The sequence below is a fragment of the Schistocerca cancellata genome, chromosome 5, assembly GCF_023864275.1.
Source record: "Schistocerca cancellata isolate TAMUIC-IGC-003103 chromosome 5, iqSchCanc2.1, whole genome shotgun sequence".
NCBI lineage: Eukaryota > Metazoa > Arthropoda > Insecta > Orthoptera > Acrididae > Schistocerca > Schistocerca cancellata.
Genome location: NC_064630.1, coordinates 361,382,984 through 361,400,686, shown reverse-complemented (window position 1 = coordinate 361,400,686; position 17,703 = coordinate 361,382,984). Strand labels below are relative to the sequence as shown.

The 17,703-nt window shown below is 36.2% G+C and overlaps 1 protein-coding gene across 2 annotated transcripts in view; it reads right to left on the bottom strand.

The window, feature by feature from the left end:
• Positions 1-300: 300 nt before the first annotated feature.
• The window catches only part of LOC126188839 (laminin subunit gamma-1), a 1,176,568-nt gene continuing 1,159,165 nt past the window's right edge, over positions 301-17,703 (bottom strand). For both annotated transcript variants that reach the window (XM_049930455.1, XM_049930456.1), the window contains 7 exons: positions 15,929-16,133; positions 13,217-13,454; positions 9,950-10,152; positions 9,670-9,828; positions 9,340-9,457; positions 2,375-2,487; positions 301-2,240 (listed from right to left, as the gene is read on the bottom strand). In XM_049930455.1, coding sequence (XP_049786412.1) covers positions 2,118-2,240; positions 2,375-2,487; positions 9,340-9,457; positions 9,670-9,828; positions 9,950-10,152; positions 13,217-13,454; positions 15,929-16,133 — 1,159 coding nt within the window. In that variant the 3' untranslated portion in view covers positions 301-2,117. The remainder of the gene's footprint in view (positions 2,241-2,374; positions 2,488-9,339; positions 9,458-9,669; positions 9,829-9,949; positions 10,153-13,216; positions 13,455-15,928; positions 16,134-17,703) is intronic.

The following is a 17,703-nucleotide window of genomic DNA, read 5'->3' as shown; positions in this document are numbered from 1 at the left end:
ATTTCCAAAGTTAACTGCAAGAAAAGTAAATTCAAATAAAAAGAGGCTCATCACTCTTGGCTAACACATTACCGATGAGGAAAACAAGCGCACTGAGGCAACAAAAGAAACGATAAGAAGCCAAGGAGAATGTGCAGCTTGTACTATAAGTCGCATAATGGTGAACAATGTATGACATTGTTCATTGTCTTCATGTAATTGCATATCTTTCCACCACTTTGTCTCAAATATGACCATAAAATTCCATTTGCATCCCAGTAAATTGTGAAAAATGAAAAGGTAACATACAAAACTGAGCCATGTCACATTATGTTATTTTTTATTCAAGTAAAGTTACATTTACATTTGTACTAAAAACAACTATAAAAACAAGTATAGATGAGATTCATTAGATGTGGTGTAAGAATGCGGCAGTGAGCAAAATTGAAGATGTTCAGAGATATGTACAATGTGGAAAAATAGAAACTCAATTATAGTAAACATTCATTCATCTTTGGTATAAAACATTTTGCTCATAGTAGCTCACCATATGTTTATGGACTCAGAAATGCTTCATGAAGTACAAAATGCATCACAGCATTCTCATGTATCATTTAAGCTAATACTATGAAGTACTTGTAGTAGATCAGATACAAACATCTTAAGTTTAATTACTCCAATAGATTACAATATACTAGTTACTCAAGTATGGCACATATCAAGTAAAAAACGTTTTTGGCCTTATATATGGTTTTCCCACCTCATGTAACAAACTGTACAGGGGAGGGAAACTGAGAAGATATAAAAAAATCATTCTTACAGCCTCGTTAAGGAGACTGCTAGTTCACTTGTACTTTTTCCTCTGTCTTGAAAGTTCTAGTTGGATGTATATGAGCTCACTCTTAAGCTGGATCCCACAACATTTCTTATTCCCTGCAGGATTCTCAGCAACATAATGTTGCTATAGGTAACTCTTCACAGAATTTGTTCAACTGGTTCCTTGAATTTTTCCATTTCTAACTGAAAAAATGTCTACCCGCAAAATAAAATTTATGAAAGTAATTAGAATGTTTGTTAACTCCAGTACATATAGACAAAATTTAATAATGTTACACAAGCATATTATTTGAACCAGTGATATTAGAATACAAAAAGTCTGTTAACTCATAGGAATATAATCTTAGAAACAGTGAGACATAGCTTAATGTTCTCATTCACATAGATACATTATAGTTCCTCAGAAACAACTTTAAAAGTCTTGAAAAATCTAAAATTCCTATAGAATGCACACTGAAGCCATCTGTGTTTTTAGAAGGCCAAACAGATTAATGGCAAGATGGCTGTCAGGGAACTACAAAAGAGGAAATAACACATGACAGCCATTTTACAGCAACGTAGTTGTTTGCGCTGCAGACAATTGCAAGTATGAACAACTGATTAATTTTACATTTAAATGAGGAAAAGTAATAATGTTGGAAAAAATTATATTCCTCGTTTGATCTTCTCCTCTTCACAGATTTTTGTGTTATTCGTCCTAGGACTTCAAGATATGAAAATAACTTCTCAGACTTAGTTTTCACAATATCTGATCCAGCTTATGAGGATTAACAGCCTATTTCACAGAGCAAAGACCTCAGGTAGGTAAAATACAATACATGTACTTTGTTTCTTTGGTATACTTACTGCAAAGAATTCTCAGTATTGCAGAACATATAATTAGCCAACCCCATAAAACAAAGTCATTAGAACCTAAACACTTATCAAAATCTTAGTATCTATACAAACTGATATTCACATGACTGTTCATTTAGCAGCAAGCATGCTTCGTGTAATCATTACAACAGTTCTTTTTACTATAGATAATGACTTCATTAAATATGTTACAGGCAGTGATCAACAAAATAATATATTTAAAAATGATTTCTTCTCGCTATCCTTCGATAAAACATAAGACTGCACTTTTAAAGAAAATTTCAACAATCCCTTCACTTTTTCAGTCACTTTTTGCAAATAAATACAAATAAAATGAGAGCACCATTATTCCACTGCACACCATCTTCATTTGACTGGCAGGTTTAGTACGTAATGCTGCTTTCACAGGCCATAGTTTTTCATGGAGACTAATGTGAATGAAGCAATCAAGGTTCCAGCACTAGCCGTTTCCAACATCCCTCTGGAAGAGTAGCTTGTATGGCTTCTATGTTGTCAACTTCTTGTTGCAGTCTTCTTAGCTCTTCTTCATGGCTCTTAATCCACTGGTTCTAGTGAAAGATATAAATTATTTTAGTGTTAATGCTAGTAAAATGGTCAGATTAATGAAGCATAATATTATAAAGGCTCAGATGACAATGAGGAAGACAATGAAGTGAATATATCTACAAATATACAAATATACCTGTTCCAGTCTGTAATACTTGAGTGTTTCTATTCTTTCCTCTATATTAGCATTTCGTAATTCATTTTCTGCAACAGAAAGTCTTCTTTCCAGGTCATCCAATGCAGCTGCATCTATGAGAAGAAAACATGACAAAGAACCATTAAAATTATGATAATTAGACCTTCTTCAAACATTTCAGTTGCTTTTCATAGTAGAAGTCAGTCGTCAGTTGCAAATATAATTTTAGTATGCTTAGCCAGTTTGGACAAATTGATTTCGCATCTTCAGAAGCCTACAAAATTAGGGATATTATAAATATTTGAACCTTGGCTATTCATGTATGTGAAGTATAAGAAGTATATTACAAAAATTTCCTTAGTATTGGTTTAGTAGCTGTCAATATCTTCTTTGCGGGAGCATAATGCCATGATATGTCCAGAAATGTAAATATTGTGATTATTGTAAACACAGATTGACAATTTACAGTAACTGAATCACATCTACATATAGGTCAATCTGTTGACTAGCAGCAAGAAACATATATAAGAGCATACGAAAAATATAATCAAGGTGTATGAAGACAGTTACATACAATTCACTTGGGGGGAAAAATGGTGCATAGCTTTAAGTAAGTTTCTGTAATATTTTTCTTATACTGCTCATAAATGTATAGCCAAGATCTGAAGATTTATAATATCTCTTATTTGGTAGGTTCTGGAGGTGACAAATTAATTTCTCAAAACTGGAAAAGTGTAATAAAAATATATTTGTAACTGACAATTTTATTCTGAAAAATATATAAATATATACTGTAGCTGGTGAAAACTACAGCTACAAATAAAATAATTTCAATTGTTACTAATCTGGATAGACAATTTTATTCTGAAAAATATATACCATAGTTGGTGAAAATTACAGCCACAAATAAAATAACTTCAATTGTTAATGATCTGGATAATATACTGAAAGTTTCTCAGACTCTTCATTCCAAGATCACCCCCTTTAGTAGAGGTCTTCTGACACAATGTTAACTCTGTTACCATACGTAGCTTCTTATTGCTTGAAGAAGAAGAAAAACTTAATGAAAACTGCAATTTCAGGCCAAGTGAAACACACGATACCACTTTGCGATGTACACGCTATGTGATGAATCTTAATGAGCACACATTGTACTGATATTAATTGATTAAATTCATGAAATAAGGTTACTTTGAGCATAATAATAATGAATTATGATTGAATTGTTGTGAAACATAGTTTCTATTCAAATATATGCCCAACAAACAAATACGAGTTGAAAATCCAACTTAGAAAATTTAGATATCAAAATGTAGTTGTAAATACTGTTTAACTTTATGTAAAAGTCAACGATTTATGGGTAGCATCAAAATCAAACACGTATTTAAAAAGTTATGTTCTGTAAATTAAGTGTTGTTATAAAAAGGTATCTTGAATATTTTGCAATGATAAATATTTTAATTCAGCATGTTTATTATTCTGAAGTGATTATAATGATTTATAAATCCAAATTTTGTAACTTTTTATTGGAAAGGAATTAATTTTTAACTGTAAAATATCGATATTACTGTTTTAAACAACGTCTGTTCTCATGCTGTGATTATTGTAAACAATGTTAGAAATGGCACCAACAGCTGTAGGAGTCTGTCAGTCAAGTTCAGTTTGGTCAGATTTTATACAACTGAGTGTGATGTCATTTGTGATGCATTAAACAATTTACAAAGCACAATTACTCATTTTTACTACATCATTTCATTAGATTTGATTAATCAAGATGTGTCGGTCCTGAAATTAAGACGAACCAAGACTTTCTTACAGGTGGAGCTAAAATGCAGTGAAAAGATACAACCAATCTTCAACATCAAGAATCTGAGCTGAGTATTAACCTTTGTGGTCCAATAAATGGTTACATTTTATGTCTCACTTCCAGTTCAAGTAGTACTGTTGCTCACAAATTTGGCCACTTACTCTGCAGTTTCTTGATGCAAAAGGATTTTATTTTCATGTGATAACAAACCTTATGGAATATGAATTTTAAATTAACTTATGAGTTTTTTTTCTTTCAATTCTGTGTTGATCAGTGCACCTGCACAAATCTTCTAATAATTTATGTCATTAAGCTTTCCAATGTTTTTATCCCAGAAGGTACAGCTGGAATAATATTTAACAAAAAAATGTTATCATCAAAAGCTGATGTCTTTTGCATAACCTTCTACACAACATTGCAGCAACTGGACTTTTATTCTGCATGTTCTGAACATATCTTATTTATTTTAGGGTACTTTTATTTTGGACTGTTAATTCACGAATGAAACCACAGAAAAGCTTAGTAACAGAGCATAAATGATGTACTAATTATTATTTTACAAACAGCTGCTTGTGTTTGGATGAGTTTCTACCACTTTTTACAAACCACAATTTTTTTGTCTAAACATTATTTTGCACAAAAAACTCCTTGCAAAAAATACATTACAAAGAAGGGTATAAGGAGTACACCAGTCACAGTATGATCAGTTGTTAGTTTGATGGCTTCTGGATTACTGCTCCAGTCCAAATTAAGACAAAAACTTTTTAATTGTATACTACCACTCCAGAGCGGAATAGGTCCCATTTTTTTTTAAAGAAAGTTCAGGACAGGTAGTTCTTGATGGTCCTCTTCACATCCTTGCACTACTCAAAAGATGTCCAGATAAAAATCATGTGTTTTTCAAAGCACTATTTAAATGTTATTATAGTTTAAATTAGTGTGCTTCATTTTCCATCACTGTGTGTATTATACCTTCACACATAGCAAAAAGAGACTTTTAGGCACATATATAATCATTTTAACCTTACATTTTAAACAGTACAAAGAATATAATGATCTAACAATGGAACATTCAGGATTGAACACAACAAATGGAAAAGACAGATTGTTATTCACCACATAGATGAGGTGTTGTGTTGCAGACAGGCTTGATGAAAAAATAATGCTAAAACATTTAAGCTCTCAGTCAAAGTATTTCTTCTCACTTTGGAAGAAGGACTCTGTCTAAAAGCTTAAACATTTTAGCATTCTTTTTCATTGTGCCTGTCTGTCACTCAGACTTTGTTCAGGTTGGGGAATAAGTGTTCTCATTTGAAGAGTAGCAATCTATCCTTTCCATATTGTTGAATATAAAATTCTGTTATTTATGATGATGTCTTATTGGCCCGATTATTAATGACACCCAAATCTTAGCTTCTAAGCTTTTGCTACTTATCCTCAGATAAATTTGAGAGAGAAAAGGGTTGTTCTCATCAGTACCTCTTTTTCTGAGACATCACTCAAGAAAGTATGCTGGAATCCAGTTATTCTCAGTTAATTTCCATCCCATAATAGGTTAGAAATTACAACAAGTTCATGTATGGTGAGGCAAGTCATTAGTTACGTAATGACATAAATTAAAGTTTTATGCGTATATAGATTCACTACTGATTGCTTATACTATTACTAACAGACAGGGGTTGTAATTTCCAAAAACTGTGTAAAAAGTGATGGGTAGTAATTAATAACTAACACCTAAATATCTCTTTTTGGAGGGAAAAAAAGGGGCTTAGAAATGTTTAGCATACAACTCTATGTAAAATTTAATTTGCGACGTGAATGAAAAATGCTTCATTACACATCATTATGATTTACTGTGCAAAATACTCCGTGAAACAGGAAAATAAATAACTAATTAATTATATGTAAAAAAACAAAGATGCCGTAACTTACCAAATGAGGGCGCTGGTATGTTGATAGATAGACACAATAAAAAACACACACACAAATTTCAAGCTTTTGCAACCCAAGGTTGCTTCATCAGGAAAGAGGGAAGGAGAGGGAAAGACGAAAGGATGTGGGTTTTAAGGGAGAGGGTAAGGAGTCATTCCAATCCCGGGAGAGGAAAGACTTACCTTATGGGGGGAAAAGGACAGGTATACACACGCGCACACACACACATATCCATCCGCACATATACAGACACAGGCAGACATGATATGTCTTTGTTGCAATTATTTCTTATTGCTTTCTTTGTTGCAGTTATTTCTTACACTTTGTTGTAGTTCCTTGTCAGTTTCTTTGTCATGGTTGTTCATTGCAGGTTTCTGTATTGTTGTTGTTCAGTGCTAGTTTGTCTGCTGAAGAGGCTTCTAAGAAATCTGAGGCCATCCATTGAGTTCTGTGTTTTCGTGAGGAACTAGCCAGTTGACACAGTTGCAGCATGTTTTGTGAAAAGGACTGTTTGAAATGTCTTCTGACTGGGGCCACAGGAGAGTGAAGTGTGCTGACTATTTGCATATCCATAAAAGAGTGATATATAAGACAAGCAAAAAACAGACTTTGTTCAGGTTGGGGAATAAGTGTTCTCATTTGAAGACTCTGTTTCAAAGTGAAGATGTTTCGAGTGACAACTTTTTGTTTTCTAAATGTCTTGACTGAATAACAACAATGATAGTATCTGAACAAGGTGAAGCCTCCCATGGTGCAGATGATGCAAATTTTGCATCAATAGTGGAAGAATTAAATACTCTGAATCAGTCGCCTTCAGAGGTAGGTCAGTGAAATCGAGTCCTGAGCTATGCACCAATAAAGCACAGAGAAATTACCAAAGCTATGGATGAATACATTACAGCAAAACTGACCACACTCTTCGGAATAGAAATTCCATCTTCAGAAGAAAATGAACCAAAGCGCTCTTGCACCTTTTGCCAGATATTTTTCACAAATATCAATTCAGCTGTTGAATACTGTGCATCGTACAGTGAAAAGGTGCAAGTTTTAACTATTATTCCAGACACATTTCCAAAGAAAACAATTTTGAACCACATTCCACCAATATCAAAGTACAAGGTAGACAAATCAAGAAATATGAGGTCTGTAAAAGGAGTCTTTGGAAGCCCAGATCCCTATTATGGTCATCCTGTAGAAGCATCTCAAGTTCAAATAGTACAGTCATTTTATCTGGAAGATAAATGGGACTGTTCTCACCAGAGTGCCAAGAAGAAAGACACTATAACTGTAATAGTTGAAGGTCAAAAAGTCGCAACTATACAATTTCACACATTGGAAGATCAAAATTTTATGCACTATGACCTGAATGGGTAGTTCCACACCCATCTAGAAATGTCTGTTTATGTGTGTACAGCGCAAATTTTGAACTTTGTGTGGTAAATTTGAAGAACTTACCGAAGCACGTGACACTGACACTTTGGTTGGGCATGTGATGTTATTAGTAGTCTGTGATGTAAAGTGAGAGACATGTTTGTTTCAAGAATGTGGTGACTGCCCTGGAAAGCGAGGACTGTCTTCACAGACACTTGGCCTGGAAGACGTAGCAGATAACTCTGCAGAAATTACATACGTGACAGGCGAGGAAAATAAACTAATTAAGAAAACTGATGGCTTTGACAGTTTCATTGATGAACTTGGTAAATGGTCAGTGAAAGCAGTAACACACCAGCATCTGAAGAAATTGCAACAACAACACATTGCAGAAGAGAAAGCATGTGTACAGGCTGAAGAACTATGTTTAGTGCTTCACTGTGATTTTGCTGAGAACTAGTCTGTAATTCCCCCACAAGAAGTACAAGGATATCATTGTAGTAATGAACAGGTTTCAAGTTTTACAGGAGTGACATATTTTGAAAACAAGACCACAAGTGTTGCAGTTATTTAAGTGATGACACAGGACATGACTCAGCACATGCTTTGCTAGCAATGTGCAAAATTCTTCAACTGCAAACAAGGGCAGAGATCATCATTATTTATGATGGTGCTCCTAGTAATTTTAAAAATTGTTACCAGCTGTTTGAATTGAGTAAGTCGATTGTGCCAAGTGACTGGGTATACAGTGGTACTGGTCACAGGAAGGAGCCGAGTGATGGTGTAGGAGGCCTGCTGAAGCACCATGCTGCAAAACATAATCTTTCCAGAGCAAATAAAGCTGTGATTTAGAATGCTGAGGATTTTATAAGAGTTTTGAGATTTTACACATCCACAGTCCTCATTCTTTTGTCCAAAGAAGAAATCGAAGAATTTAATGAGTAGAAAAAAAGAAGAACTTTCCCAACAAACTACTCCTGTGAAAGGAATTCAGAAGACACATTTTTGGACTCAAAGTGATGGGCGAACTCATATTGCATACACTTTTAAGAGTAAGAAAGAAGAAATTTCGTTTGTTCAGCCAACACCTCAGAAACAGCAGGATAATATTCAGATTCACAACCTGAGAAGGGGGATGTTTGTGGCGTTTGTGTGTGACTGCAACTGGTGGATTGCAGAGGTTATAAACACCAGCTATTGTAGTGAACTTTATGCTACCACATGGACCAGCTGCTGGATATAGGTTTCCAGCTGAAGGACAGCAACAATGCCATCAGTGCTCACTTCCTGTTCACAATGTTTTGAAGATTGTCACTCTATATCAAAGGAAGATACTGAAGCAGTGGAACACATTTTTAGTTCATTGACTGGCTAATTTCAGTACAAAACAGAGTGCAAAGAATTTTTGTAAATTGAAACTTTTAAGTCTTTGGACCTTTCATAAACATTTTGGAACCATTTAAAATGCTCGAAAAAATGAGTGTCTTACTCATCTTTCAAAACTAAAATTATGTTAAAGAAGGATAGGTTTTGATTTTTTGAGCCTGTTATGTGATAATGTGGTTAATAAACATGTTTAATGTATGGCAAAATTTTCAATTGTTTATAAAACCTGTTCAATCTAAAAGTGGAAGCTCTCCTTTTCAGGGAATGTAGAACTGTGTGGTACTAATCAACAGAAAAAAATCAAAATTTCGCACACACACACACACACACACACACACACACACACACACACACACACACAGACACACAAAAACAAGCAGACACTATAATTCAATACCTATGTTACACAAGAAAATAATCAACCTACTTTATAGATCGTAAGTATTATATTATTAGATATTTGATTTACCTATATCAGGCAACCTTGAAAGTTCTTCTATGATTGCTTGAACATCAGCTAATGCTGCCTGAATCTGATCTGTAGCTTCCGCAGCACTGCTTTTTGCTTGCCCAACTTTCGTTTTGGCCTAGACAGCAGAACAAAGTTAGTTACTGTAAAATCATTTATACTGTTTCAATACGATGAAATTCACAGCATTTAAAGTAAAGATATGTAATACAGCAACATTTATACATTTTTCGTGGTAACTGGTACTAAGTACAAAACAGTTTACAATTTATCAGCTATAATGCACATTTAGATCTAGCTACAGTATTACAGTTGTGGAATTATTTTTACCTCATCAGTTAAGTTTCGGACTTTGCTTGCAGTGTCTTCAAATAATTTGACATTGTTGCCAGTTACAGCAACTCTTCCAGACAGTGCATCTGCTTCATCACGTAGCCTTACAGCCTCTGATTTTGTATCATTAGCTCGTTTTCTAATGGAGTCAGCTTCCTATATAAAAAGTAGAAGTTTAATTTCATGTGCGTAGTGTAGTACAGCATGGAACATAATTAAAATGAATATGAATCCTCTATCTATCATCACCTAAATATGTGAAACTGAGGAATTTTACCTGTGATGCTTGCTCTGCAAATTTATTTTGAGCCTCCTGAGCTGTATCTCTAGCATACTGGGCATTCTGAACAGCTCCTGCCAATGCCTGCCGAGCTCTATCGGTCTTGTTTTCAGCTTCAGTTATCAGCCGCTCTATCTCAGGAACCTTTCCCAATGCTTCAGTAGCAAGATCCTTGCTGTCTTGCACCTGTTTGTCAAATGCTGTAAGTGCAAAATTACGCTTTAAATCTTTCAGGAATATTTCCATGGTTAAAGTTTATGTCAATTTAGTAGTTATATTATGCTTGAATAATGACTGCATCTTCACTTTGTCTATCTAAAAAACCATTCCTACTTCATCTTTTTGGTATTACCATTCTTAAGATTCTCGAATGTTTTTAACTATGAGGTTCACTCAAATGAAACCTGGTCAGTGTGTCTACCTTTGCCTTACACGTAAAGTGGCACCACATAATTGTGGGTATGGTGGTGCCATCAATTGGTAGAGACACTGACATATGAGCACCGTTTGATGTTGCATAGCACCAGTGAGGTTTCACGCCGAAGAGGAGATGGTTACACAAGTTATTGTCCACTACTGAACATGCAGGCAAATAAGCAGGAACAACGAGGAGTGATTCGAATTTTGGTGGCGGAGGGAGTTGAAGGCCGTGAAATGCATCGATGGATGAAGGCTGTGTACAGCGAGTACAGTCTGAGTTGTTCAAGTGTTGTGGAATGGTACAAATGATTCCTTAAGGGGCGAGAGTCACTGGAAGATGATGGTAATCCTGGACAGGCTCATCGTGTCATCACACTGAAAATAGTTGTGGAAGTGGATGCTTTAGTCTTGGACAACCACAGAATCACCTTGGACAGGATTCATTGGTTACTGGATATTAGCATGGGTACTGCTCACACCATAATGCATCAACACTTGAACTTTCGAAAAAAATGTGTGCAGTGGGTTCCGCACCAACTGACAGCCGAACAGCGCAATACTCGAATGGTGCTGTCTTTGAGTCATCTGCAACATTATTAGGAGGAATACGGCTTTCTGTTGCATATTGTCACAGGTGAAGAAACAGGATGTCACCATTTTGAACCATAAAGCAAGTGTCACAGCAAGCAGTCGAAATATGCGACTTCACCACCTCCAATGAAATCAAAGGCCGTGCACACCAGTTCCGGTGAAGTCATGATGTCCTTCCTTTTTGACCACAAGGGCCCACTGCTTGTCAAGTTTGTGGAATGGGGAACCACCATCAGTGCCCAGTGTTATCAAGCCACTTTACAGAACCTTAGAGAAGCCATCAAGTCGAAAAACCTGCATGATAATACTTGCCCACACATGGCTAATGCAATGAAGATGACACTGCAGCAGTTTTGGTGGGAAACTCAGGAACATCCACCATACATTCTCAACCTTTCACCGTGTGACTCATGTGTTTGGACCTCAAAACAAGCTATTCGCGGATATCGATTCGCAAATGGACAATGAAGTGTGTGACTGAGTCCAGACCTGGATCCGACAGCAGCCTACTAGATACAAGGATGGAATCGACCAGCTAGTGCTGCAATGGGATAAATGAGGCAACAATTTTGGTGACTATTTTTTGAGTATGTGTACTGTGTATAACTACATTCTTGAGTTAATAAAATCGTTACCGTTCCTTTACACTAGTGACCGGGTTTCATTTGAATGCCCTTTATATAACAAAGGGGAACAAAAAGCTGCAGAATTTTTGCATTTATTTTGGTTCACCAGTACTTGCATTTTTTGGCCTCTATAGATGTATTCAGAACCTCCAGCATTACTTTTATCATATAAAAAAAACAGTGTTTGTGGCAAACTTAATGCCTTGAACATAAACAATCCAAAAAAGTAAGGTTAATGTTTTTCCATAACCCTTATTCAATATTATAGGTCATTACTTCATTTACTGTCACCAAAACAAGTCTTAGTCTTCTACTGGAATGCCACTGGAGTTTCCTTGATTCTTAATAGATTACACACATTTATACAAATGGTGTCAAAAAGAGTTTCCATCACATTCACACTTACTCATTTATATGACATAAATCAGAAATACTGATGAAAACAATAATTTTGCAGTTCTGTCAAAAATGTCTTTCATGGTTTTAACACTGTACATCTGAAAGCACAAATATCTGCTTGAATTTTATTGTTAAGAATGCAGATGCAGCAATTGGTTTTTGACTGTTAAGTAACTATTTGAATTAATAGCTATGGAAATCATAAATGTGCCAGTCAAGCTTACTGAGTGTGAAGACTTGGGTCACAGTACAGTTATGAAACACATAAATGTGCACATTTTCTTACAAATTTTGATGACGTAATCTGCATTCTGTCTCTACAGGCATAGTGATTAACAATGTTGAAAAACTGTGACACATACTGGCACAAAATCAGTAACTGTCTCAGGAACTAATGATCAAAGAACGGCCAAGATCAAAGTCAGTGCCATAAATCCCACAGATCTGCATAACCAGAATATCTGTTCCTAGTTAATATCAATGAAAATAATCAATTATTGACAATAATGGAAATGGATAGCCACTGGCCCTGAAAGCTTGTAAAAGTTAAATTGCTGCTTGGTGAGTAGGATTTTTATCTATCCATTTGCATTATGTTCCTAATTTATGTTGCATATACTGACAGATACTCATTTTTTCTCTGCAAACCACCACGGTAATTCAATATGGGATAGAGGAAGCAACCATCACTGCTGCAATGGAAGACTCCCTGAATTACATTTTGACATACATTCAAAGATTTGTGGCATCAATGCTATGACTGGCTCCAGAAGAAACAACAGTGTGCGACATTGGGATTAAAAACTGTCCTACGTGAGCTATAGGCCTACTCCTTCCATTCATTTCATCTACATTCATAACATGTTGAAATTTTGTTCTTACCACTTATTTGGTCCAGTATGTGTCAACTCCACAAGATAGTGTTAGATTAATGCACATTCATTTGTAAGGATTTTGTGAAATATGATCAAGTTCATGATTCAACTGAAGAACTACTGAAAGTTTTGATGTTCAGTATAGGATTACAACATTCTCTAGAAAACTAAAAATCAGGTACTCATTGAACTGTTCAAAGGTTATCTAGTATGAAACAAACAAATGTGAAAAAACACGGGCCCTGGAATATTGGGAAACATCTGGGATTTGACTTAAAATAATTTGGAAGTATTTAATTGGAATACCTTGTATTTTTTAAACAATTAGTTGATTAATTTAATATCTTTAATACCTTGCAAAGTATTGTATGTTTCCTGTGCATCAGCTAGAGTTTTGTTAGCTAACTTGAGTGCCTCTTCAGCTTCTTCTGAAGCTGCATGAACATCTGCTAGAAGGTCATCAGCTTGCTGCTGTTGCTCTATGGCTTGAGCTAATAAATCTTCTGCTCTTATTAACTGCTCTTCAAGGTCATCAAGTGTTTCAGTTTCTGATTCCAGCAATGCCTCTGCATCCTCTCTGATCTGCTTTGCCTGAAGGGGAGAAAAGCAGATTTGAATTTTCAGCACAAAGCTTTCTAAGCCCAGTAAAGGTTTCAATTTAAACCAGGCAATATAAGCATTCTGATAGATAATAAATAATTATAAAACATACCATAAACAGTAAGTTACATATTCAGTGCAATGCAAATGACAACAGTGCATACATTTCTTGGGTTCCGAAAACAGATTTTACCATAACAGCACAGTTACTGATGTACAGTCAAACTGGGCCAAATTATGACCTTGGCTGAGAATTGAGGAAGGGGGAAGATAAAGGTGAGCTAGGCTGCAGAACAAAACAAACAGGGGGAGTGTGGGGCTTGTAAGGGGAAATGAAGAGGGAACAGGAGAGTATGCAGCAAAAGATGAAGGACATGAACTATCAGATTTAGCTGTAGGAGCGGTTGTGGTAACGAAAGAATGAGGCATCTACTTAATTCCGGAAAGCTGGTTTGTGGGACGGAGGAAGGGGGAAGGGGTGAAGGAAGTTTTGGGAAGAACTATTCCATATAGCACAGGTTGTGAAACAACTGATGAAGTCAGCCACCTTATGGTGAGCCCTCAGTCTGGCCATTCATCCAGGGTACTTAGTCTGTCATTATAACTACACAGAACACTGAGCAGGGATTATAGCAAAGTTGATATGTGATGTGGGTGCTTTGTCACAGATGGATCTGACTCTGATGAGGCAGGAAATGCTGGTGATAGTGCTGTAATAGGAGGTGGTGGTCAAATGTATGGGAGAGCTCACGCACCTCTGTATTTCACAAAGATAATACCTATGGAACAAAAAGTTCAGAGCAGGAGTGGCATAGGAAGACACACAGAATTGAACAATTCTTGTCACTGGGTTTTCCACAACAATATGACACATACAGCATGAGTTGGAAGTAGGAATGGTTATGTAGCTTGCGGCTATGCATGTCAGGTAGACTTAACAGCAAATACTGGTGGGATTCACATGTGCCTAAATATGTTTTAGTTCTCTAAATTCTCAACATAAAGGAAGCAAGAAGATTAGAAAACTTTAAAGTTGTTGCTAGTATTATTACTATGCATGCTATATACTGTATTCCAGCTTGGAAACTAAGTCAGTTTGAAAGGATAAGTATGAAAACTCATTTGCAGTATGACTGGCATTCAATGCATTGTGTACATATACACTGAGGTGGCAAAAGTTATTGGATAAGTCCTAATATTGTGTCGGACCTACTTTTGCCTCATGTGTGGCTGTGTGCTACTGGTGTAGTGCAGTACCTCAATGTGTCATGGACTCAACAAGTAGTTGAGAGTATCCCACAGAAATATTGAGCCATGCTGCCTCTATAGCTGTCTATAATTGTAAAAGTGTTTCCGGTGCAAGATTTTGTGCACAAACTGACTTTTCAATTATGCCCCATAAATGTTTGATGAGGTTCATATCAGGCAATCTGGGTGGTAAAATGGTGGTAAAATTATTTGCTCAAACTGTCCAGAATGTTCTTCAACCAACTATGAACAATTGTGGCCAGGTGACATGGCACATTGTCAGCCATAAAAGTCCCAGCATTGTCTGAGAACATGCAGTCCATGAATGGCTGCAAATGGTCTCCAAGTACCTGAACATAACCATTTCCAGTCAATGATTGGTTCAGTTGGACCAACCTACACCATTACAGAGCCACCACCAGCTTGCGCAGTGACTTGTTGGTAACTTAGGTCCATGTTTTCGTGGGGCTGTGCCACATTCGAACTTTACTATCAGCTCTTAACAACTGAAATCTTATCTGACCAGAACATGGTTTTCCAGTCATTGAGAGTCCAACTGATATGGCCATGAGCCTGGGAAAGGTGCTGTGGGCAAAGTCATGCGGTTAGAAAAGGCACTCGCGTTGGTTGTCTGCTGCCACAGCCAATTAATGCCAAATTTAGCCACACTGTGCTAATTGATATGTTTGTCATACATTCCACATTGATTTTTGTAGTTACTTCACACAGTGTTGCTTGTCTGTTAGCACTGACAACTCTATGGAAACACTGCTTCCCTCGGTCATTAAGTGAAGGACACCAGACATTGTGTTGTCCATGGTGAGAGACAATGCCTGAAATTTGCTATTCTTGGCATGCTTCTGGCACTGTGGATCTCGTAATACTGAATTTCCTAACGATTTTCAAAATGTAATGTCCCACGTGTCTAGCTCCAACTACCATTCCACATTCAAAGTCTCTTAATTCCCATTGTGCGGCTGTAATCACATTGGGAACCTTTTCACATGAGTCACTTGAGAACAAATGACAGCTCTGCCAATGCACTGCCCTTTTATATCTTGCATATGAAATACTGCTGCTATTTATATATGTGCATTTCACTATCCGATGACCTTTGTCACCTCAGTGTATGTTCCTCATTTTGCCAGTTGGTCAGTAGGAATCTACCTTCTGATTGCAATATATCATCTTATACACAAGTAATCTGTTGTACTTACCCTTGCTGATATAGCTTCTGCATCAGATTTCAACTTAGCAATATCAGTTTGTGGAATATGAAGTGCAGATATTTCACTATAAATGTTAAGAGCATCCGTATGTGATTTTTCTGCCCGTTGCTTTGCATCATTTGTCAGTGCTTTTGTGAGTTCCAGCTGATTTGCAGCAGAATCTATGTCGTTTTTAAGTTTTCTGATTTCATCACTGCAAAAGAAACATGATGTAATAGACATTTAGACTATTTTGTGTTACTTCTCAATAATTATCATAAAATACTAAATTTTACTACAGATTAGATACAAGTCTGACATTGATGGATAAATGGGAGAAGTACGCAGAGGATTTTAAAGTGGATGAAGAATGAGATAACAAACAACTAATCTTTTCGGTAACAGAGAAACACACATATTATGGACTAGACCTATATGTATGTTTGGCTGATAATACAAATATCTTTGGTTCTGTTGAACCTGGAAAGCAGGATAGTATCCTGGATAATAAAAGTACCTTCATATCTTATTAATGAGGTCATTTCAGTTGAATGAAGAAGGTGACAGTCTCATCACTGTATGGAGTTATTTACTGGTTTAGTATCTGAAAAATAGTCTACAAGATCGTATTCTATCAGTACTTCTCTTCAATATGAACATTCAAATTATCATAAAGAGGGCTAGTTTGATAGACAATCACAATGGTGTGAAAATTAGTGACAGGAACCCTAACAGCTTCCAGTATATTGATGATAAGAATATAAAGCTCACAGGAGATATGTTGATATATTCACATTTTGGTACTGATTTTGGTAGCTGAGAATGTAACAACAAATTTGTAGTAAAGTGGATTATGCCAAAAGGTGAGTCTGAAAGCATTATAGTGAAATTTAAGCTTGAATGTTCTGTTCATATGATGAGAAATTTACTTTTGAAAAGGCTGTATTGCTAGCAGTGGTAAGTGGCAAATATGTGATGATACGTCAATTGCATGCAGGATGTGCACCATCAAAGCAGATAAGGGCCTGACAATTCCAAAACTGAAGGAATATGTACAGGATCAAGTTGGGGATGCAAACTCCTTAAAGTGACTGCTAGTTGTACTTCACTGAATGAGTAAGTGCTGAGGAAATAGAAATATTAAAGTTCATCAACTTTAGAATAAGAACTTGAAAAGCAGCAGAAGAAGTACCTGCAACCAAAATCATGGGCTATTTGTTTCATTAGTGGAACAGAACATTAACCACTGCAAAAAGAATGACTGTCAGAGTTTAACATGTGATCAATGTTGCACTCATTACAGATAGAATACTGGCTCGAATGGAAGATTACATGACTTTCATGACTCCTGCTGGATGATGTTGACATCTTGCCACAATATTTTAGTGACAACCACTCAGTGATCTTCAGCTGAATATTTTACACTGGAGATTGCTGGTGCACATCCCTAAATTTATACAAAAAATTAGTGTGGAAGCACGAGCACATAGGTTTCCACAGCATGAGTGCCCTCTTTGAATATTGCTTCAGGTACATGTGTAATGGTGAAACTGCATGTGTGCCCTCTGCCAAACTGCAAATCCACAGAGTTAAAATTAAGATGTCAAATTAAAAATTAACCATACAGACCACACATTAATTGGCAGACAGGCAAAATCAAAAGGCAACTACAGATTAGCTTTTGGTCTCAGCCCTAATCAGAGATGGAAACACACACCACACACATTCATTCGCACAAGCAATCACACCTCACACACAGCACCACCATCTCCGACAGCGCTCAG